This window comes from Gymnogyps californianus, chromosome Z (assembly GCF_018139145.2).
Source record: "Gymnogyps californianus isolate 813 chromosome Z, ASM1813914v2, whole genome shotgun sequence".
NCBI classification, from domain to species: domain Eukaryota; kingdom Metazoa; phylum Chordata; class Aves; order Accipitriformes; family Cathartidae; genus Gymnogyps; species Gymnogyps californianus.
The window spans coordinates 37,954,667-37,975,862 of record NC_059500.1 but is presented as its reverse complement, the minus strand read 5'-3'; the positions used below and the strand labels follow the sequence as shown (position 1 = coordinate 37,975,862).

Below are 21,196 nucleotides of genomic sequence, written 5' to 3'. Positions count from 1 at the left end.
GCAACCTCAGATTAGAAAAAATCTTAATAATGGTCTGCTTCCTTCCTGCAGCTTTAAAGTGCTACTAAAATGTTATTGCTTTTCTTACAAGAGAGTTTAGACTTACTTCATCAGTTTTGTCTAGTATGAAATTTAACATGTAGAATTCAGAAACTACTACAACTCATGGCTTTTTACATTTTCTGGAAAACTGAGCTTTAAAGAAAATTTTCATTATAAAAACCACTGCTGATACATAAAGACCATCACAAAAAATGCTAGTAAGTCATACACTCAGTCATTTACAGTATAATGATTAAAAGAATAGAATAGAATATTTATTGTAATATATATAATTATGTTATATATAAGAAAAGATATTAATATACTTTAACATATTATAAAATATATTATATATCATCTATTATATATGATATATCCTGTATTATATATTATACTATAAATATATAGAATAATATAATATGTTAATGGTATAATATAGGTAATATATTATGTATGATACATTGTATAAAATATATGATACAGAATATATAACATATGACACTTCATATTTATATATCTTATCATACAATTAATATTTTACTCAAGATCTTGCACTTTGTTTTTATGTCAAAATTCTATGATTTTACATTAATTTTTCTTTCGGAAATTCTGTATTGTTTTCTCAAATTTTAGTCCCTACCTCCCCAAAAGCATGCCATCTCTTACTATCTTTGTCTTTATGATGTTAATGGCTGAGAAAAACTGCATTATTACTGCTCTTATTAAACAATCAAAACAAATGTTCCTTTTCAAGGTTTTTGCTGTATTATTACCATTAACTGTTATATTCTGAAAGGTCTTTTCACTGAGATTATTTCAGTCCCAAATTGCTTCTTTCTAAAGTCAAACTCTATAATGTTGTCTGACACTACAAAAATATTTCTCTGACATTCAGACTGACTTCTTGTGCTTGTCCTCATGATATTTTAGAGTTTTCTGTTGCAGCTTGTGTAGAAATACTGTGATCATTTAGCATCAGTGTGAAATTTCGCAGCAATTCAATCACTCAGAATAAGCAAACATCAAATAAAGGCGGAGAGGTCAATGGGTGTCAGAACTGTCTGTACATTTTGATGATTCACCTGGGGAAGCTAGTTGGCTTCCATGTTTTAAGATTGGTGATAATTGGGGTCAGGTTATGTAATTAATGGCAGTTGGGAACTTGGTGAGTGGTGAAATTGAAATTCTCCCCACTTATTAGTACTACATAAGCTGTAAATACTTCTGTTTCATCGCTGTCATTGTCCCTGGTTTCATTGTCCCTGGCCACAATGCTGTACGTCATAGGCTGTATAAGCATGGCCAGTCAATTGAGGGAGGTGGCTATCCCCCTCTGCTCAACACTTGTAAGACAATATCTACATACTGCCTCCAATTTTAGGCCCTCCAGTACAGGAAAAACTTCAATAAACAGGAGCGAGTATAGGGGAGGCCACCAGGATGTTCAGGTCTGGAGCACTTTTCCTGCCCTTCAGGCTGAGGGTCCAGGGCTGGTTCATCCTGGAGGAGGAACAGCTTTGCGGGGTAGCTGGCAGCAGCCCCAAAACCTAAGGGGAAATCATCAAGAAGACGGAGCCAAGCTCTTTGCGTTGGTGTAAGGTGTGAGTATCAAAGACAATGGGTATAAGTTGAAACATCAGAGTTTCAGGCTTGATCTAAGTAAAAAGAAATTCTCAGTGAGGACAGCCAAGCAGCAGAGCAGGCTACCCAGAGAAGCAGTGTGAAGCCCTTGGGGGCTTCAAGCCCCAATTTGACAAAGCCCTGAGAGACCTGGTCTGAGCTCATGGCTGATCCTGCTGTAAGCAGGAGACCTCCTTAGGTCCTTTACACTCTGAATTATACCATAATCCTATGTCATAACCCCATGATTTAACAGTTCTTTGATAGGTAGGATAAATGATCAGCTCACAATCGGATGTCAGTCAAGTGAAAAGGAAGCACCCAACAGGTTTTTTTTCATGTCTTATAAATTTTCATAAGAAAATTAGAATGCACTGCTGTAACACACATCTGTTAGCAAATCTTCCAGGCATAATTACCCTGACAAGTCACAGGAATGAAAGCAGAGATGACATAAAAATAAATACATGCTAATTTATATTTATTTATCTATGCTGTCTCCTGAGTGAGCCTAAAAGTGCAGATCAGTACTTCTTTACTGGTATTCATTTCCACTTATTCATAAAGGCTGAAGAAATTTGAAAAACAAACACAACATCGTATGATGAAGGAGGAAAATCACATAACGAATAAAAATAGTAATTTGTAATTATTTGAAACAATAGTGAAGTTCATGAAAACCCATTAAATAGTATTTGATGTAAAGAAATTAAGCTTATTAAATATTTTAATCCCTTACTCAGCTGTAGACAAAATCCTGCCCATTCAACTCTTCAGTTAAGATCTTTAAGATGATCTATAGCATTGCTTATCCTGACTTTAGATTACAAACAGCAGCAGCCATAAAATTTTGTGCAATAGTTTACTATTGAACATAAACGAAATCTGCTTTGCCAATGAAGATGGAAATTAATGAAATCAGAAATATCACAAATCTTCAATAAGATATCAGTTTTGCTCCATTTGTCTCATTACCTTTAAATGATTTTTTCACACATGATATTTTTCTGGTTACTACATACATACACATGACGTACAAGCTTTATGTTTTGAATTACTGTATAACTTTCTAAATTTTAAGTTCTTATGAGGAGTTGAAATTTTGCTTATAGATATTGCATTTACTGGAGTAATCTCCCCTAGTATAGTTTTCCTAGTTGCACAAATACTCAGAGGAGTTAATATGCATAAGGTTTGGTGACAGAGGCATGCATATCTAGTGAAGGGTATGTTTCTCCCAAGATATGGTAACCAGTTATGAATTCCCCTTCATGTAATGCTTTATTCATAACTTAATTCAAATTGCATAAAAACACTGGGTTCTGTACTCAAAATATCTGGTTGAAAACTATACTATTTCTGTCTTCACTATTGATCTCTATCATCAAAAATATATCTGTACAATTCTACTCTGGTTTGCACTGGACCACGACATTTTGTCTTTTTCCTTTCTAATTACTAAAAGAACTGGATGAAATTTTTACAAAAGTGTATCTTAAGCTATTTAGCAAACAACATTTAAAATTTATTGCAGTAAAAACCCATTGTTGCTTAGCAAAACTCTGCAGTTATTACTTACTGTCACCACGGCAAAGCAAAGGCCCCAGTTTGTAAGCCGCTTCAGAATTTGGTCTGTCAGTATCTGTGATCACAATTTCAGTTACTGGTAGATGCTCCTTGTAGGAGAGGAATCCAGTATCATTAGTCCTGAAAAGGTAAAATGAAAACCACAGCTCTCCTAAATGTTTCTGATAAACATTTCATTATCATCTTTGACACATTGCTGGGGAAAAGGAAAGAATTAAATTCTGAAAAAAAGTGCTGCATAACTCTATGGGTAATACAAGCAACTGTGAATACAAACCTATTCTTTGGCATTGATATTGTGATCATTTGACAGGACTGAAATAATTTTATGGGAAGTGAGCAGTTTTATGGTTGTGCTTGTCTGTATAAGCCTGAGAAAACTCTTTTTGACATAAATCGGTACCTAACTGGCTGCCTAAGTTAATGCATTTGCCCATGTCAGTAATTTTATGTTGCTGAGGACATCCTGTATCTATAATGGCCTGTCTCTTCATTATGGAATATTAAATGGCTTAGTATAACTTTCAAATAAGTCTAACCTTTTTTTTCCATTTTCACCTTAACAAAAGTTAAAAAAAATCAAATAGAAAAATACGAACTCATGTTGAGTGTACAGGAAAAGCAGCATATGCTACAAATATGTAACTCTCAGAAAAGGAAATATGCAACCTAGCACTCAGAGCACACACCCAGTACTTGTAGTCTTAGACCAAATTCCTTGTTTAAAATCTTTATTAACTTAGTGTCAGAACTGAATGTCTAAATTTCATAAGCACCAATTTTGGCCCTAAAATTGCTTCCCCTGAACCCATGGAAATATTCAATCAGTCAAGACCATTCTGGAAAATTCAATCTGCCCATTCAGTCCATTTATATTTGAATGTTCCCTTTAATGGGAAAAGCAAATAGCTCAGAGAGAACAGTACAAACTCAGAGAGGGGAGGCAATCTGGAACTCACACTGCTTAGAGATTAAATGTGAGAAACACACCTCAGCAAGCAAGCCACGTTTCTCTGGGAACGTGGTTGAGCTTAGCAACCCCCTCTCTCAGTACACCATGCACTGGGACTGAGACAATAGGAAGAGATTCCATCCTTGTGCTGAATGAAATTAGTGATTTTTTCCTCCCCTCCCCTCTCCCCTTACTAACATCACCATCTTTCCCCTGTATACAATTTCTGTTTATCTGTCTTAGAGCACAATGCACACAAATGTACATTTTTTTTCAGGAAACTTTTTTTCTGAAGTGAGGAATGCAAAACATTTGAAAAAAAAAGTTAATTTTTGATGAGGTGAGATATTGCAGATTTCTAATTTAGAACTGAAAAAACCCTCAAAACACCAAAAGTATTTACTTCAGTAAAACTATGCTGCAGATAAAGGGAAACTGAATAGAAACCAGCTTACCTTTTCTGCAGAAAGGATTTGCATTTTTGTAGATGTTTAGGAACAGATTTTTTTTAAAAGAGTATCTTTTTTATTTTAGACTTTTAGAGACTTAAAAATTTTGATTAGTCGAACAAGGAGTTTTAGAGATCAATCTGTTGTGTAAACTGAGCATGAATGTATTACATATACTATGTCCAATCTGTGAAATAAGATAGATTTCACTATTAAAATAGAATATCAAAACCATATTTTCAAAACTGCACTGTGTGTAACTCTGGTTTTATGTGCTCAGAAAGCATTTCAAACAAGCACAGCTCCTACCTACTTTTTCCTCCTTATGAACAGTATTAAGTCAACCGATTCAAACCAGTAGTCTCTAGGGAACCAAATGTAACATTAAGCACAACTACCAAAATAAGTGTAAACATAGCCTCCATAACATTGGAGTTGCTGAGACAAGTCTACACTTAAAATGAAAATTAAGTGTCAAAAGTGGATACAAACAGAAATATAAAACAGGAGTCATTATATTTTCAATGTAATACACTCATCAACATATGGAATTTACTCAAAGTGGTTATAGTGAAGACATGCATGTTATCCTCTATCTACTTTATTTATAAGTATGTAACCATTACAAATTAACCTATGTATGTGAGCATGGATTAAATGAATGAAAAACTGAGCAAGAATGTATTACATATACTAGCAACTACTCAAAATCCTGTCTCAAAATGTGTTCATCTTTTAACACTTATCTTGCTGTTGGGAATCAAAAATTGTTTGTATTTTTGTACAGCACAATAATAGGAAAATTCCTAGTGTTCTGTGTATTTGTTTAATCTCTTTATTGGAACGAGCACAGCAGATATCACTCTGTGAGTTTTACTGCAGATGCAAATTCTTTCCCCACAGAAACTTTTGAAGCTTGTGAAGAATTGTTCTTTGACTAACCCTGTTGTATTTTCATTTCTGTATCTGTTGAGCTCCCTGCTCATGATGAGAGAATAAGCATTTTCCAACCAAATTCACTAGTTGTTCCTTTAGAGGAAGGGTGGGTATCTAGCTTGAGGAGAAAAGAACGCATTGCTTCATTTTGTGCACATGAAGATAATCTTAAGTACCTTCCTTACATTATTCTATTTTCAAAAAAAAGATGTTGATACATATATTAACATGCATATATTAACCTACTCACTGAATTGGATTTATATAAGTTAAATATGCTTTATAATTTTAAAAGCTTAAAGGTTTCTTCAACAGAAAAGCTTTCACTTGAAAAGTCCCTGTCTGCTTTATAAAGTCCTATACTGCACTGGAGCTATTGTTGAGAAAGTTGTATCTGATCCTCTTAAGTGAAAAGTCAGCTTCAGATTTGACACTGTAACAGGAATTCATCTCTTCCATTACTTATCTGAATGAGATCATAAATAACATCAGAGAATTTCAAGTACAAGTGGAAGATCTACATTTTAGAAATCCTTCCATCCCCTCATTCCATACGAGTGCTTCACTTTGCTGATAGCAAGGGTGTCCAATTTTGATTATCTAAGTTGTAGATGACAAAAAAAGGGGGTAAAAAGTCTAAACTGAAAAGTGTAGTTAAAAATTATACTAAAAATTAACTTTTTTCCAGAACCTTTTATTTTAGGTTTAACTACTTTCAGTATTCTAAAACTATTAACTGAAGTTGTACTGAAGACCAGAGCTAAAGTCTTAATATATAACATGCAATATACTACAAAACTAGAAAGTATCTGTATAAAGTTAAACCCTCCCCAGAATTCAGAGTGAAAGAATTAGCAATAATACTTAATGTATATAGTTATAATTTTGTGCAAAAATGTGTTCTATATCAAAGAAGCAGGTAACACTACAGTAATGTAAATTTATAACAGCCTTGGTGTTTTAAATGTGCTAAGGCCTGTATATTTGCTTTATTTACTTTCTAGGAAAAAGTACTGTGAATAAGCAACAGTAAAAAGTCACCATTCATCTCTGTCTGCATCACAGTTGCAGTAATGTTGGGAATCAATGCAGCTCCTCTCTAATCCACAAGCACATTTTTGTACAGTAGGCAAAGAACCTCCCCAGTAAGTCTGTGTTTCATTGGTTCTTCCAATCCACCAGCTCAGTGGCATCCCATCTAAAAGGTAAGTTAGAGAAAATCAGTGTCTAGTCTTGTCTCCTACTTCTCCCAGTTTTTCTAATACAAAAAAGTTTCCAAAAGATTAAGTAGAGAAAAATCACCCCTCAAATCAAAAATCTTTAAACAACAACTGGAAAATGAATTATTACCTTTACTTGATAAGTAATTATTCATTTTAATACTTCATTATCAGGTATTAAATGATTGTCACAGGTTTTTGCTTGCATTAGTGGAAAAGGGAACTCTCAGTCCCCAGCTCAACCAGCCGCGATATTAGAAACATTTATCTTAGGCAGTACATTTATATAATTCATTTTAAAACGGTCCATGAAAAAGGAGATACCATCGCCCTAAAAATCAAAGTAGTTTATATTCCCAAGTAAAGATCAATTTCAGATCATGGAACTACCAGCAATAGAACCAGAAGAGTTACAGGAAAGCTATGCAGAAATGGTCTCATCCCGCTACCAAGAGTACTACAGAGTACTACTACGCATACCTGTGACAAACATTAAGCAACTGAATAGTGGTGTTAATCAGAAATGTCCCAAAACAACTGTTAGGTCACAGGCAGCAGATTCAGAATTTATATACTCAGAGACAGCAGAAATCATGTTAATGGCGCTGCCATAAGCAAGTTGATGTATTTGGTGAGCAGAAGTGAGGTTTCCCAGGACTATTACATCTCTGTGTGGTGCATCCAGTCAGCATTGTTTGTAGCAAAATGGTAAATCTGGATGTTTCCTTAATGTTACAGTACTGCAGATTAAGCTTAAAGATGCTGCCAAGTAAGCACAGCAACAGAAAATATATACAGAACAGGTAACAGCTAAAAGTTGCGAACCATAAAGATAAACCATCTCAAATGAGAAGGAAGAAGGGTGATAGATGCAATGCATGAAAGTCAAGGCATGAGAAGAAATCAAGTACTGTTAAATTATAGAGTTTCTTATAGATGCACTTCTTTTTGCTGTTGTTGGAGCTCCAAGTTTTCAGCAGCAGGCCCCCATGAAGAAGCTGGAATTTATCCTAGTCTCAACTTTACTTACAACTGCCACTGCTTATTAAACCTCACTGTTAGATAAGACCTCTGTTACACTGACAGTCTCTCAGATCATAAACATATTGACTGCATTCATTACCACACAACTGTCGGCCCAGCAGGCCAAAAAACAGTGCGAGCAGTTTCTGGAAAAGTCAAACTTGCATAGTGGCATCAATGTCCAATATCACTGTTTGTGTTTGCAAGCCATCACAGGAGGAAGAAAACCTAGAAACAGTTTATAAATAATTTATCAGACAGCAGTTTAAAAAGCTTCCAACAACTAAAATGGTAAAAAGCAGAACATTTCTGCTGTTTCAACAGCATGCCTTAGCTTTATATTGTAGTCATGAATTAATATTCCCAGTCTTTCGCTAGGGACATTGGGGTATGTCTAAAAGCTGGTCTCAGTTATTTGTTCATACAGCAGGGTGAGGAGAGAGTATTTACTGAAATTCTGCAAGTTCATACTGATTAGCCCAGATTGTTATCCCTGCTTTGGCAGAAAATATTGCCTCAACAAAATAAAGCTATTAATTGAAAAGGTCAGAGATTTCCTCATAAAGATCACATAAATGTATTAACAGGTGACTTCTTTAATGACATCGTTTGCAAATGCTATCCAGGTTGATTGAATATAATGTATTCTTAAAATATAGTCAGTTAAGAATTACTATGTGGACTACATGTTCCAAAAAATATTTCATGTGACCATCATCAAATTTTGTACTTGTCAGGCATAGCTGGTGGAGATTATAGATAGCAGAAGTGGGAGGTACTAAATTGTGCAGGCAATTTGATAATGTACCTATTTGCATTTCAAATGCTGATATTTCATTGTGCTTGTAATAAATGAAACAGAACAAACTTATTTCAGTAAAATGTTATTTGAATTTTGTTTCGATGTCAGCTATGCTTCAGTTATTATCTATGTGTGATTGATTGCTTTTTGTTTGTTTTGTAATTCTGACTATAAAATCATTCAAAGAAATATGCATAAAAATCAGCAAGCAAATACATAAAGGTGGTCTGAAACAGGAAAACTTGGTGAAGACTATCTTCAGATGCTGAATAGATGAAATAACAACTAAGTCAACAAGTCCAAAATTTCAAATTAGATCACTGTACCTTCCTAAATTTCCCTCAAATTTTTAAAGCATTTGTATTCCAAACAGAATTCTTATTTAGCTTTCTGAGCTTTTCTAAGTAGGCGGAGCATTCTATAAAATTTAACTATCATTCACACTTATAATTGCAACATCCTTACAAAAATTTCTAATGAAACTTCTAAAGTTTGTGGTACTATGTCACACTAAGATATTAAAAGTTAGAATGTATACCTGCTGGAGCAGGCTGGAAATTATATGTTTTACATAGAAATAGGTAAGAAATATATTTCCAAAGCTCTCAAAAACTTAGAACTAGATTTTTTGGTAACAGTTTTAAATCTGAAATTACTACTTTTCAGAGAGAACAAATAATATATTCTGTCTTCTCTCCATACTTTTCAATGGAAAGATATATCTTGAAGAAAAAAAGACATGAAAACAGGAGAGGATCCCTAATTCCTCTTTCTTTCCCCAGCTCTCTGATATCCAGGAGATAAAAGAAAGAAGTATTTCATGGGGTGGCATGACCTTAAAATTTTTGAAAGATACTAGAATTCTCCCTTTCCACGATATTGGCAAGTTCTAAATTTATATTTGTAGAAAGAAAAACATGATAAATCGGAGGACATTTGGAAAACTTACTCTCACAGCCTCAGAGACAAAAGCCCAGGGCTTACATTTTGTTGTGTTCAAAGACTAAAAATATTTACCAGACTAAAAATATTTTAGCATATATTCACAGTACACTGACTGTTGTTAGTTTAGATGCATCCCAGTTTTAACTAGGGCTTATCTAGGCATTGCCAGTTTTGCTTAACAGTACATGGCTTGGCTGCTTCTAACACTGTACAGGCGTCTTTGAGAAAGCAGTACTGATGCGGCTAATTCTGTAAATAGCTCTGCATTACAGTGTTGTGCTGAGCTAGATATCTAGTCTACACAATTTAAAGGTGATTCAGTCAGGTTTCCTTTAGCTACAGCCACTACAGTGATCACTGTATAAATATAACCCTAATCTTCCACCACTTATCAAACATGCTGGATATCTACATGCACCAAGGCTTTGGAAGGTGTGGCTGACAGTCCAGAGGGTCATGCTGCTATCCAGAGGGACTTTGAGAGGCTGAAGATAATGGGCTGACACAAACCTCATGAAGTTCAACAAGGGGAATTGCAAAGACCTTCACCTAGGGAGGAACAGCCACAGGCAGCGATATATGCTGGGGGCCATCCAGCTGGAAAGCAGTTTGGTAGACGAGGGCCTGGGGGTCCTGGTGGACACAAGGTTGAACATGAGCCAGTAATGTGCCCTTGCTGCAAAGAAGGCTACTGTTACCCTGGGCTGCATTAGGAGGTTGAGGTATTGCCAGCAGGTTGAGGGAGGTGATCCTTCCCCTCCATTCAGCACAGGTGAGGCCACACGTGGAGAATTGTGTCCAGTTCTGGGCTCCCCATTGCAAAAGAAAGATGGAACTACTGGAGAGAGTCCAATGAAGGGCCACAGAGATGATTAAGGGACTGAAGCATCTCTCCTATGAGAAAAGGCTGGGAGAGCAGGAACTGTTTAGCTTGGAAAACAGAAGGTTCAGGGGGATCTTATCAATGTATATAAATACCTGAAGGGAGGGTGTAAAGATGACTGAGACAGGCTCTTTCCAGTGATGCCCAGTGACAGGACAAGAGGCAGTGGGCACAGACTGATACACGGGATGCTCTTCCTGAATATCAGGAAACACTTTTTCACTATGAATGTGACTGAGCACTGACAGAGGTTGCCCAGAGAGGTTGTGGAGTCTCCATCCTTGGAGACATTCAAAAGTCATCTGGACGTGGTCCTGGGCAACTGACACTAGGTGGCCCTGCTTGAGCAGGGGCATTGGACCAGATGACCTCTAGACATCCCTTCCAGCCTCGGCCACTCAGTGATTTGTGATTCTGTTTCTAAAACTGTGCAAACTCATACTGTTTGCTGCTGATGTGGTTCAGATGCTGAAAACAACATCTATTTCAGTGGATACTCTAGGCACACTGATCACTGAGTTCCCTGAAAAAAAGTACCAGCACATGTATTTTGAAAAAAACCCACTTTTTTCCTTCCCCCTGTAGGTGAGACCTAGCCCTTCAAAAGCACAGAGCAGTCTACATCTGCAAAGGGGCATCTGCTTCTTCTCTCAGGAACTTTATCTGGTTTTACTGTTACTGTGACTGAATGGATCAAAAAAGATCTGTTCTTATTAAGTCATCCACCATGGTCACTACTCTTGAACTAAAAAAGGGCAGATCTGAATCCTGGAATGTAAAAATATGAGTTTTATTTTAAGGAAGTGATTTAATTAAGGATGCTAGAAAAGATAAGGCAAATTCAATACATCCTCTAAACAGTTATAAAAATGTGGCTCTGGCTGCTTTCAGAGAGGGAAATATAAACCCTAATTCTCTTTAATAAGTGTTGTTATTTTGTCCCTATATCACAAAACTCGGTGTTGCCTTTTTTAAGCTGTCTCACTGCAGAAGCCAAGACTGACCATCACTAGATCCTAGCTTTCTCTTACCCAGAGCTCTCTTTCAGAACAGACTGAAGCCCACTTTTCAGAGGAATGGCAAATTGCATTTGGTACAGTCTGTGGTAGTGTTTAAACAAAGAATGATTTCAGAAAATCTGTAGAACTCACAAATAACTTTCCTATGCCTATTTACTCCTAGCATTCAAAACTCTGAATTTTAGATGGCTTAGTGCAATTGACTGATTGCACTCTTTAGCTTTCTAGAAAAACCTGCATTTCTGTGCAATCTCATTGGAACAGGAAAAAAAAGTAGAAAGTCTGGCTTGCCTATGTCTTCCCCTCTCTTCTTCTCTGACCTCAAGTTTTTCATGGTTTCCAGCTTGATCACTCTGCTGAAACTGGTGAGTTGAGAAGGTGGGGTTTATTTTGGTTTTTTTGGTTTTCACTTAGTCCATGTGACAGTTAACAGCCAAAAGATATGAAATACCTAGAGACCACAATCTTGAAACCCTCTGCTTGGTATAAACCAGGCTTTTGAACATCTAACCATAACTTTAATTTGGAGTCCATAGGTAAAAGGGAGGCTCAGTGGGACGTCTTAAGCAGTACGTTAATCTTTTATGCTGTGGAGACGTTTTCAAGAAGATATTCTGCCAAAAGTGAATTCTAGTCTAAGAAGTCCAGTGATATTCATGACATAATTAAGGAGAAAGGATATGTAAGAAAAGAGTTTAGAGACAGAACCAGAGACTGTTGCACTCAGAGGCTTGCTCTCTGCTTAGTAGGAAAGAATGCCAAGAAATCAATTTGAGCAGTTCCAGAGTTTCTGGTGGACAAGTCAAACAATTTCACTTAGTTTTTCAAAAGACAGTAAACAATGAGATTTTTACTTCCACATGATTTGGAGTACTTAGAATGGATTTTCATGGTGAAGTCTGTTAACAGCAGCTCTGTGTCAGTGAGAGTTAAGATTTAAGTAGACTACATAACTTCATTTTTCTTTAAGTATGTCAGAAGATCTCCATTCATTTTTCTCTTAAAACAATTATACTTTTGTCAATAATCCACGTTTTAGCTATTGGTTGTTTTTATGAATGTTTATATTGGACAGTGGAAATTTAATGTTATCAATGCTTTTTGACAAGCACTCACAATATGCACATTAAGTGCTCAAAAACATTCAGTGATAAACTTCTGCTGATATCTATGCACTAATTTGTGTTCTTTTAAGGGGATATTTCCTCAGTAATTCCTTCATTAAAATTTAAAAATCCCTGGAAGGCAGACCAACAGGAGCTCTGTTAATAATAATCTCTGTTAATTTAAAAGACTTATGAGAGAAATTAACTTTGAGAGCACTTAATTCTGTGAACAAAGATCATTATAATCTGACATTTGTGGTTTTCTGGTTCAAATATCTCTTGGCAACTTGCAGGAATCTGAGTACTAGATATTTGAAGTAGTTCAAACTCCATAGTAGCAAAATGCCATGACCTTGATAGAAATAAATACCTTTAGTAGCCAGCAGAATAAAATGCACTATGCAACATAATAAGATTTGTCTGCTTTACTTACCTGGCTTATCTAAAAGCCTCGACTTTTTGCAGTGGTAAGCAAGCTCCTGTTCACAGTGCTCTGCATGGTTAATTGTAGCCTGAAGCTGGTCTAGACTGGCAGAGTACTTGAAAAACACAGTGTGGGGGTTCTCTCGATTAGCACTTTTGACTCTCGTTAGGTTGGTGTTGTTATGCTGTATAATTGTCCACGTTGTATCTTTCAAAAAACATGTGAAAAGTAATAAAGAATGAGAGGTAGTTGCATAAGTTGGTAACGGAAAGAGAATGTATAATGAAATCAACCAAACTTTCAGGTGACTTCTTTGATCACAAAAAGTGCTTTTGGGCATATGAAACAGAGACATAAATCACTAAGCAAAAATGAAAACAATTAATCTTTGTTTCTATTTATAAGTAGATTATCATACCATGACTGTAACACATTTTCACCTTGTCATGGTTATTAAATAAAGAAACAGTAAGTGACGACACCCACATAATTGTCTCTGAAATAAGATATAGTTTACTTGGTAAATTGCAATGAAAGAATAGAAAGAAATAATACTTACTATTGTTACTTTTCCCAGGCTTAAATTGTTTATAAAATAACACTAAATTCTATCCTAGATTCTAGCTACATTACATATATCGTTATAATTGAAATTAATATATTCTGTGTGAGAAAATGGTCTACAGCATTTTTCCATTGTACAAAGAAGCAAAAGTACCTTGCAAATACTGTATTTACTATAAAACTCAGATTACATGAAGATGAGTTATTCTAGCCATCTAAAATCAAATACTAGTAATTATTTGAAGTACTATTCATAACCTGTATTTAGTCAAGGACTAAGAATCACAGCTTCCAAAGTTCAATAGAAAGTTGCTTCCAAACACCTGATGTAGTATTAATTTATGGCAACCACCATGGTATGCCCACTTGACTTGGTATTGTAACATGATGAAGTACTAGTTCAGAACTGAGAGCTGCATTTCCCTAAAAAACACATACTGCTCTTAAGTAGACTTCTAGCTCAGATACTGATGGGTAAGGCAGCTACATACTTCATTGCATTGTGTAAACAGGCCTTATGATTCATGTGAACTGGTGGCATGCAACATATTGCCAAAATATTTATTCCAGAAGCAATTGAACTGGAATTCACTTTCTGTGAATCACTAGCAAATATTCAGTACTCCAAATGTTATTTCTAGAAAAATATGTTCCGAAGTAATGCTCTTGTAATAAAAGAGCAGAAAAGACTTGCATATAAATATACATATAATTCAAATGGTTGAATAATAAACAATATATTGCATGTTTATAAAAGGTATGTGCTAAGATGTGCATTCTGCTGTAAAACAGACTTTCTCCAACTTGGAGCCATGTTGCTTACACTAAGCAACAAATCAGTTCAATAGCTTTCCAGTTGTATTGATACTTTGCAAATATTCTTTCATTAGAAGTCTTCTTTTAACTTCCTACAGCAATTATGGAAAGCATTTTTAATTGTAAAAACTTACTACAATGCAAACCCACACAAATCAAGAACTAAAACTCATGTTACAATACTTACATGAAAGCATTACTTTAAAAGCTAGTAGAGGCTGTAGGCTAAGTAATATATATTTATTTTGAGACTAGAAAAATAAGTTTCTTGTGCACTGAGACACAGGAAGGATGAAACTGGCTGGCACCATAGCACAGGAATGCATTGGTCACTCTGTCCTATAGTTTGCATACAAGGAAATGTAACATCAGACACTCTGCTTGGGAGTACAGAGATTACTCCCTCCATGTTCTTCAAAATATGAATTGCCCTAAATATTGGTGGCTTATAAAGGCTCATGTGATCCTGCTGTTTTGTACTTTTGCCAAGCCCCCTCACCTATGAACAAGGAAGCACTGAGCTTATTCTGTTTCACCTTCCACTTGCAAAGCCTGTGACAGTCTGACCCCCATGACTAAAATCCACTTCAAGTTAGGTATGATCAGGCTCCCAGTTAAAGCTGGTCTGGGTCAATCAAGTCAAGTTTAGATTCATGTTCACTGTATTCTTGTATCTTAATGGCCAATGTAATTTGAGTAGATACGAGAAAAACTATTTTTCTAACTTGTAGTATTAGTGATAATATTTCTGACGTTCTAATAGTAGTATTTCTAACTATTTAAGAGAGTTGTATTTTACTTTCATTAGCTTCCTACAGGCCACGCATGGCTGACATTATAAGATATTTATAGAGAGGAAAGAACTCACGGTCACTTAAAGGACACGTATTCATCAGAAAATCTAAAGGAAATACCAAGGTAGGATGCTTATTCAAAAAATATTATATTAAAAGGAGTCTATTTATGTAACTTTTTTATCATTGCTTACCAGTTTTTGGTCAGATTATAGAATTTTATTAAGTATATGCTCATGGTGTCAAAAAGCAGATGGCTGTACGTATAGCAAAGTTAGATTTCTCTTTGTACATGCACATACACACAGACACAAATATATCTAAAGGCTACGCTGAACATAAAACAAACAGGTCAGCTGTCAGACTCATTGTCACACTCCCAAATTTACCAAGAAAAAGAAAAGCAGGTGACTGAAAAGTTTGGTCATCTTAACTGGCAGTGTGGACTGTAGGTTTTTCATTCTGAAACTGACCTCCAAGAATAAAACCAGGGAAATGCACTTCCCTCCCAGCTGTCTGAAAATAGAGCCCCATGAATGTCAAAGACAAGGCAGTGCTGTAAGAAATGTGGGCATCTGCCTTCCCTGCCTCTGGTGGGAAAAGGGAATACCAGTCATGAGGAAACTGGGAACAAAACAAATATAGAAGATTCATCCTGTCAGGCTGCATCTCAAGATGAAGAACTGATCAATGAGGTTTGCTTAATGTGGTGAATAAGGAGTGACTGAGGAAAACAGTAACAGCTGTTCATAGACACATAAGGATAAATCAGACACTACACTGTACCTTTGAGGGTTATACCCACTTAAAAAAGTTGTCATCTTTCTGCCGTGACTCTTTTAGTCTCATAGGAGACTAAGATATTTCTTTTTAACGGCCTGTGCCAATCTGAAGTGTGTCCACCCTGAGCTAGCACAGCTCACTGTAGAAGTCAAAGCCAGGAGCTGACATGGTGAGACTAGTTAAATTGCACAGACTGATTGAAATTATGAGAATGCTATTATTTCAACACATGTAATAAGTATTCTTTAGATTGCTGTGAAAATCAACCAATGCCACTGGCAGAGTCCTGTCAGTTTCTCAAGAAATAGATGTGACCACAAATTGTTTACAAATCAACATCGAAAGCTTATGATAAAGTTTCTAAGTGAAGTTCTCAACACTTACGACATTCCTAAACCAAATTCAACTATAGCTTATTCATATAGTCTTCTAAACAGTTATAACTGTGTAAAAATATATTTTTGTAGCATAAAACAATAAAGTGTTTCCATCGTTCTGCCTGGAAAGCAATTCAAATAAATAGAGGCTAAGTAAAAAGAAAAGGAAACAGCCACAAATAAAACAATAATAAATTTCAAAAAGCCATTTAAATGTAAGTGTCACTGAAAGGACATATACCAATAGGCATACATAGACAACATCAATTGTTTTGTTAAAAAGCAAACTGACAACAAATTCTGATATTTAAAACTTCTAATGATATAAATGGTCAGATTCAAAGAACTGGGTGCAGAAAAGGAGGCAGGGTGCCTGAAAGTAAGGCTGCAAGTCTCCCACTGGTTGCATTTGCATTCTCCAAAAGTTCTACTTGCAGTTTGAAAAATGAAGCTTAGTGTCTATAGTCCTCATAATAAAGACCAGTTCTGAATTACAATTTTTCAGAAGGCTACCAGGAAAAATCAGTAATCTTCTCATAAAACATAACTTATTTCTCATTTCCTTAAATGTCCTCAAGAGGCTGTAGCTTCAATGAAAACAAAGCTGCTCCCTGAAAATGAACTAGTATGACATTGTCTCCGTATGGAACACGTCCTATTTATGCAAAGCACAACGTGAACGCAGTGTTAGCTTCACAGCCTGAATCCTGTTATTATTCTAATTTCTCTACCTAATTCTTTGCCACGTATTTTGAGCTAAGGAGTCACCTTCATTTTGTTGTGCATGTATACGTTAAACTTATGAGCTACAGAGGTTTCTTACTTGATAACTGATGTTTCAATATAATGAGCATGCATACAGGCCCAGCTGTGAGTTAAGGAAGTTTATCACCTCACCTGTCATATTACAGTATACAAGAAACGGTCCCAAGGGGCCACTTCCATCTGAATCAATATTGTAAAAGCCTGAAGTGTTCCCTCTGTGCTTATAGGCTTCACATGATTGCTCATAGATGGCTGTAAAAGAACACATTCCATCACAAATGTAATAGCATAATTTTACATTTTATTCAGGGAACTAAAAAAAAAGTGCGTGGAGCCTGTCAGTGAGGAAAAGAAGTTGTGTGCGTTCACTGCTAAAGAATACAGAAGAAATCACACTATGAAAACTATACTTTCATTTGAATTTGTAAAGCGCATTTGGTTTTCTTTATCAGGGAGATCACAAGGGCCTGTTTCAAGCATTTTCTTCTGTATTTCAAGCTGGAAACGTCAGGGAGGAAACGTGAAATGTGGGTGAGTAAATGGTTGTAAAAACTGCCAAGTAATGTGAATGCCAAGGGTATTACTTAGACACTGGTAATCAGATTTTGAGGAAACAAACACTAACTACCTCAACCAAATCCCATTTTTTTGTTGTTGTTAATACATACAACAGAAGGTAGGCAGTGTTTCTAGGTGTTCTTATTGTCTCCTGGCATTTTTTGGCTTTCATACTTCTTATTTTCTTCCCTTTTTAAATAGAAGGGCAAATGACTTGTCAGAGACTGTAGTAAAAGAACTAAATAAGCAAAGACAAAATGACAGCTCCTTGGTCCTATGTCATGTATACTTTGTATCAGTCAAGGCCTAAAGAAAAGTCTGTGATGACTTCTTTATGATCAAAAACCTGAGAAAAAGGACTTATGAGTCCTCCTCTGTACTTAAACGGACAGGAATCACTGATGATAACGACACAGCTAGACCACATTAGCCTAACTTCTTTAACCATTATATTGCTATCGAGCAGTCATACTGTTCTGGTATGTCTTTTCAAAATTAGACTGTGTGCTCTATCAGTTATTACTAAAACTTGAAAACACTCTGCCAAAAAGAAAGAGCCATTACATTCAGAAAAAAAAAAAAAAAAAGTGATGAGTGCTATACAAATGAAAATATAATTCCATAATAATTATTAACAATCTAGAAGATTTTGATCTATATAAATTCAGTTTATTTAAATTTTAAGAAAAAGCTATAAAGTATTAGTACAGTAATCCAAAAGAGGTGCTATTTTTTAAAAAGAGGCTAGTTTTTGGAAGAGTGTGATCTCTGTATTTTTTGCCTGATGGTTACTGACATTATATGCCAACATGTATCAAAAAGATAAACAATTCATTCAGATTGCTTACTCTATGAAATATTCAGAACGTACAATTTATGTAATTTTCAAATGGAATTCTATGGTTCCTTACAGTAAATAGTCTTGGTTAAATTAAAACATGACAAAAGAGATTCAATTATTCATTAATTTTTATGAACATGGTAGCTGTATACTAATATTTTGAGATCAGTAACTTATTTCTAGGTTTATAATAAAGGAATGTTTTTCTGAGAATTCAAGGGGCGTTTTTTTCTTCTGAAATTACACAGAAGTGTGATAACATGGCCAAAAATTATCCTAGGTTCTTGATTTGAAATAATTATTAAAATCATTAAAATCAAGTACTAAGAGTCTACCATTTTATATCCACAGATACAACATTTTATTAATCATAAATGAACATCACAGAAGGCTTTTATACATATTTTTGGCAATGAATAAGAATTCAATAACTCTTATCATATTATTACATTTCTCACGGAGTCCTAATCATTAGGAAACCATGGCCTCCATCTGTCTTCATAGACATCATCAGTTGATTCAACATATGATTTTTCAAATTATAATGAATCAAATCACCTTCATCTTCACTTTGGGCTTGCCATAGTTTTATATTATACACTGTGGTATTCAAAAGCATCTGTACTATTGGCATCCTTTCTTTCTCACACAAATTTTCCTAAAATTGTTATTTATGCCACTGTGTTCTTTATAACTAAAGCATTACAGGAAAAGTCATCACTGTTGTTGACTCTGTACAATCAAGATTTAATAAGCAGTCTTCTAAAATCAGTGATTTTTCAAAAAATCCCATGTGTGTAGACACACATTCTTTTCATAAAATCTGCCAACAAGGCTTGTAAAGATTTTATAAGGACAATTTATAAGGACAGAATTATTTATGTGATCATTAGGGCAGTCTTTGGAATTTTTTAAAATGATCTGTAAAATTTCATAAGGATTTCTAGGTATTAGAAACATATAACGAAGGCCAGAGTAATGATTTATTCTGCTTCCCAGAACATGTTTAAAGCAGTACAAATGTAGAGCATCTCCTGTGAAATTAGTTAAGTTCCTTTCAATTAGTTTTTTTTTCGATTTCTCCTAATCTACTCCCTGATTCAGCAAACTACATAAACACATGTTTAGGGCTTAGCATGTGATTACCTTTGCACATGAATGTAGTCCCATTGTCTCAGAAAAAATTAATATTAATTGTTGTGATGAATAAAGATGAATTAAACGTATTTCTAAATTATTTTTTATAATTTTTTATAATTACTGATTCAGTAATTGGGATTATATGGATGGAAGAGGATATTACTGACCATCTCATGTAAATTATGAAAAATGTGAAACAGGAACAGATAAACATTAGAACTTTTAATGAGTTTTTGCTGCTACATATTTTGAATTCTCAACACCTGTCCTTGAACTAACTTATGAATATTTACATGACTGAAAAATCTTCTGATATGAATCATCAACACAAATGTATATTTTTGTGGTGAAAAAATTCAATCAGAAATAAAAGCATAGTCAGAAAACCTCTTCGACTTACGATAGTGGCAAGTAGCTCCCTTGTAACCAGTATTGGCACAGTTGCAGTAGAAGCTATTCCAGGACTGTGAGCACTCACCACCATGTTCACAGTAATTAGGCAAACACCTAAAATGAAAAACAAAGAGCATTCTCACTCTCTTTTCCATTCATTTATGTGTCACTTGTACTTATCAAGGGATGCAAAATCATGGAAAAGAAGTATAACAACATGAAGGCTTCAAGCTCATTGGGGAAGCTGTCAATATAATTACTAGAAAATTAAAAGAATTTCCCTTCATCTTCCCCACTATTCTTATTGCCTATAATAAATATATTAATTATGCAATAAGCCTGTGAGAAGAGAAATAAAGTGTAAGATGCATAATTGTTACTTATTACCATTTAACTATCTGCAATTCAATACAGATTGATAAACCAATGAAAGATTTACATGCTGATAAGTCACTGGCAAGTATTGCAACTGATAGGATTTCTTCAACAAGATGTATCACAACAAAGCAGCAGCACAACAGATTTCTTTCTATTCTTCTAAAAATAATAGAAATTTTTTAAAAAATCACATAACAACTAAAACTGACCATAGTACCTGAGAGCTATTTCTTCTAAAATCATGGTTACTTCCTGTTTTAGAAAGAGTAAAATATTCAGTATGTCAGTTCCTTCACAAGAGGTAACCACCAGTAAAGCCAGTTTTCATTCTGGTGATATGAGCAGAAACCTGAAGAATTTTGGTGGTTTCTTCTGGATTTACAATGGTTAACTGCAAAGAAAATTTGCCTGTAACTGCTTAATGGTTAAGACTGCAGCACTATACCTAAGTATAAAATATTGCATGAGATGAAAAAAAGAAAATTTATCTTTTTTATAAACACAACTGAAAATATATTGAAATAGTGGCACACTTTATCCAGTTATTTACTAGCTTTCCACCTCAGAAAGTAGTTAACATTCTAATTGCAGTAGATGTATGTGTATATGCATGCATATGGGATACAGCTCCGAAAATATAAAAAGGCTTTATTGTTGACATCAACCACAGAAAAAAGAAAATAGGCCCACTAACATTCACATGATCTTAAAATACCTTTTAATTAATTTAGGAAATCTTAGGAGGTTATTAGGATTGTAGAAAGTCCAGCAGTTCACAC

The 21,196-nt window shown here is 35.0% G+C and overlaps 1 protein-coding gene across 1 annotated transcript in view; it reads right to left on the bottom strand.

Moving 5' to 3' along the window:
• CNTNAP4 (contactin associated protein family member 4) overlaps positions 1 to 21,196 on the bottom strand; it is a 244,003-nt gene that overhangs the window by 35,524 nt on the left and 187,283 nt on the right. Inside the window, exons 11-15 of the mRNA XM_050912810.1 lie at positions 20,047 to 20,153; positions 17,240 to 17,359; positions 13,018 to 13,215; positions 6,628 to 6,784; positions 3,242 to 3,369 (exon numbers count right to left, since the gene is read on the bottom strand). Coding sequence (XP_050768767.1) covers positions 3,242 to 3,369; positions 6,628 to 6,784; positions 13,018 to 13,215; positions 17,240 to 17,359; positions 20,047 to 20,153 — 710 coding nt within the window. The remainder of the gene's footprint in view (positions 1 to 3,241; positions 3,370 to 6,627; positions 6,785 to 13,017; positions 13,216 to 17,239; positions 17,360 to 20,046; positions 20,154 to 21,196) is intronic.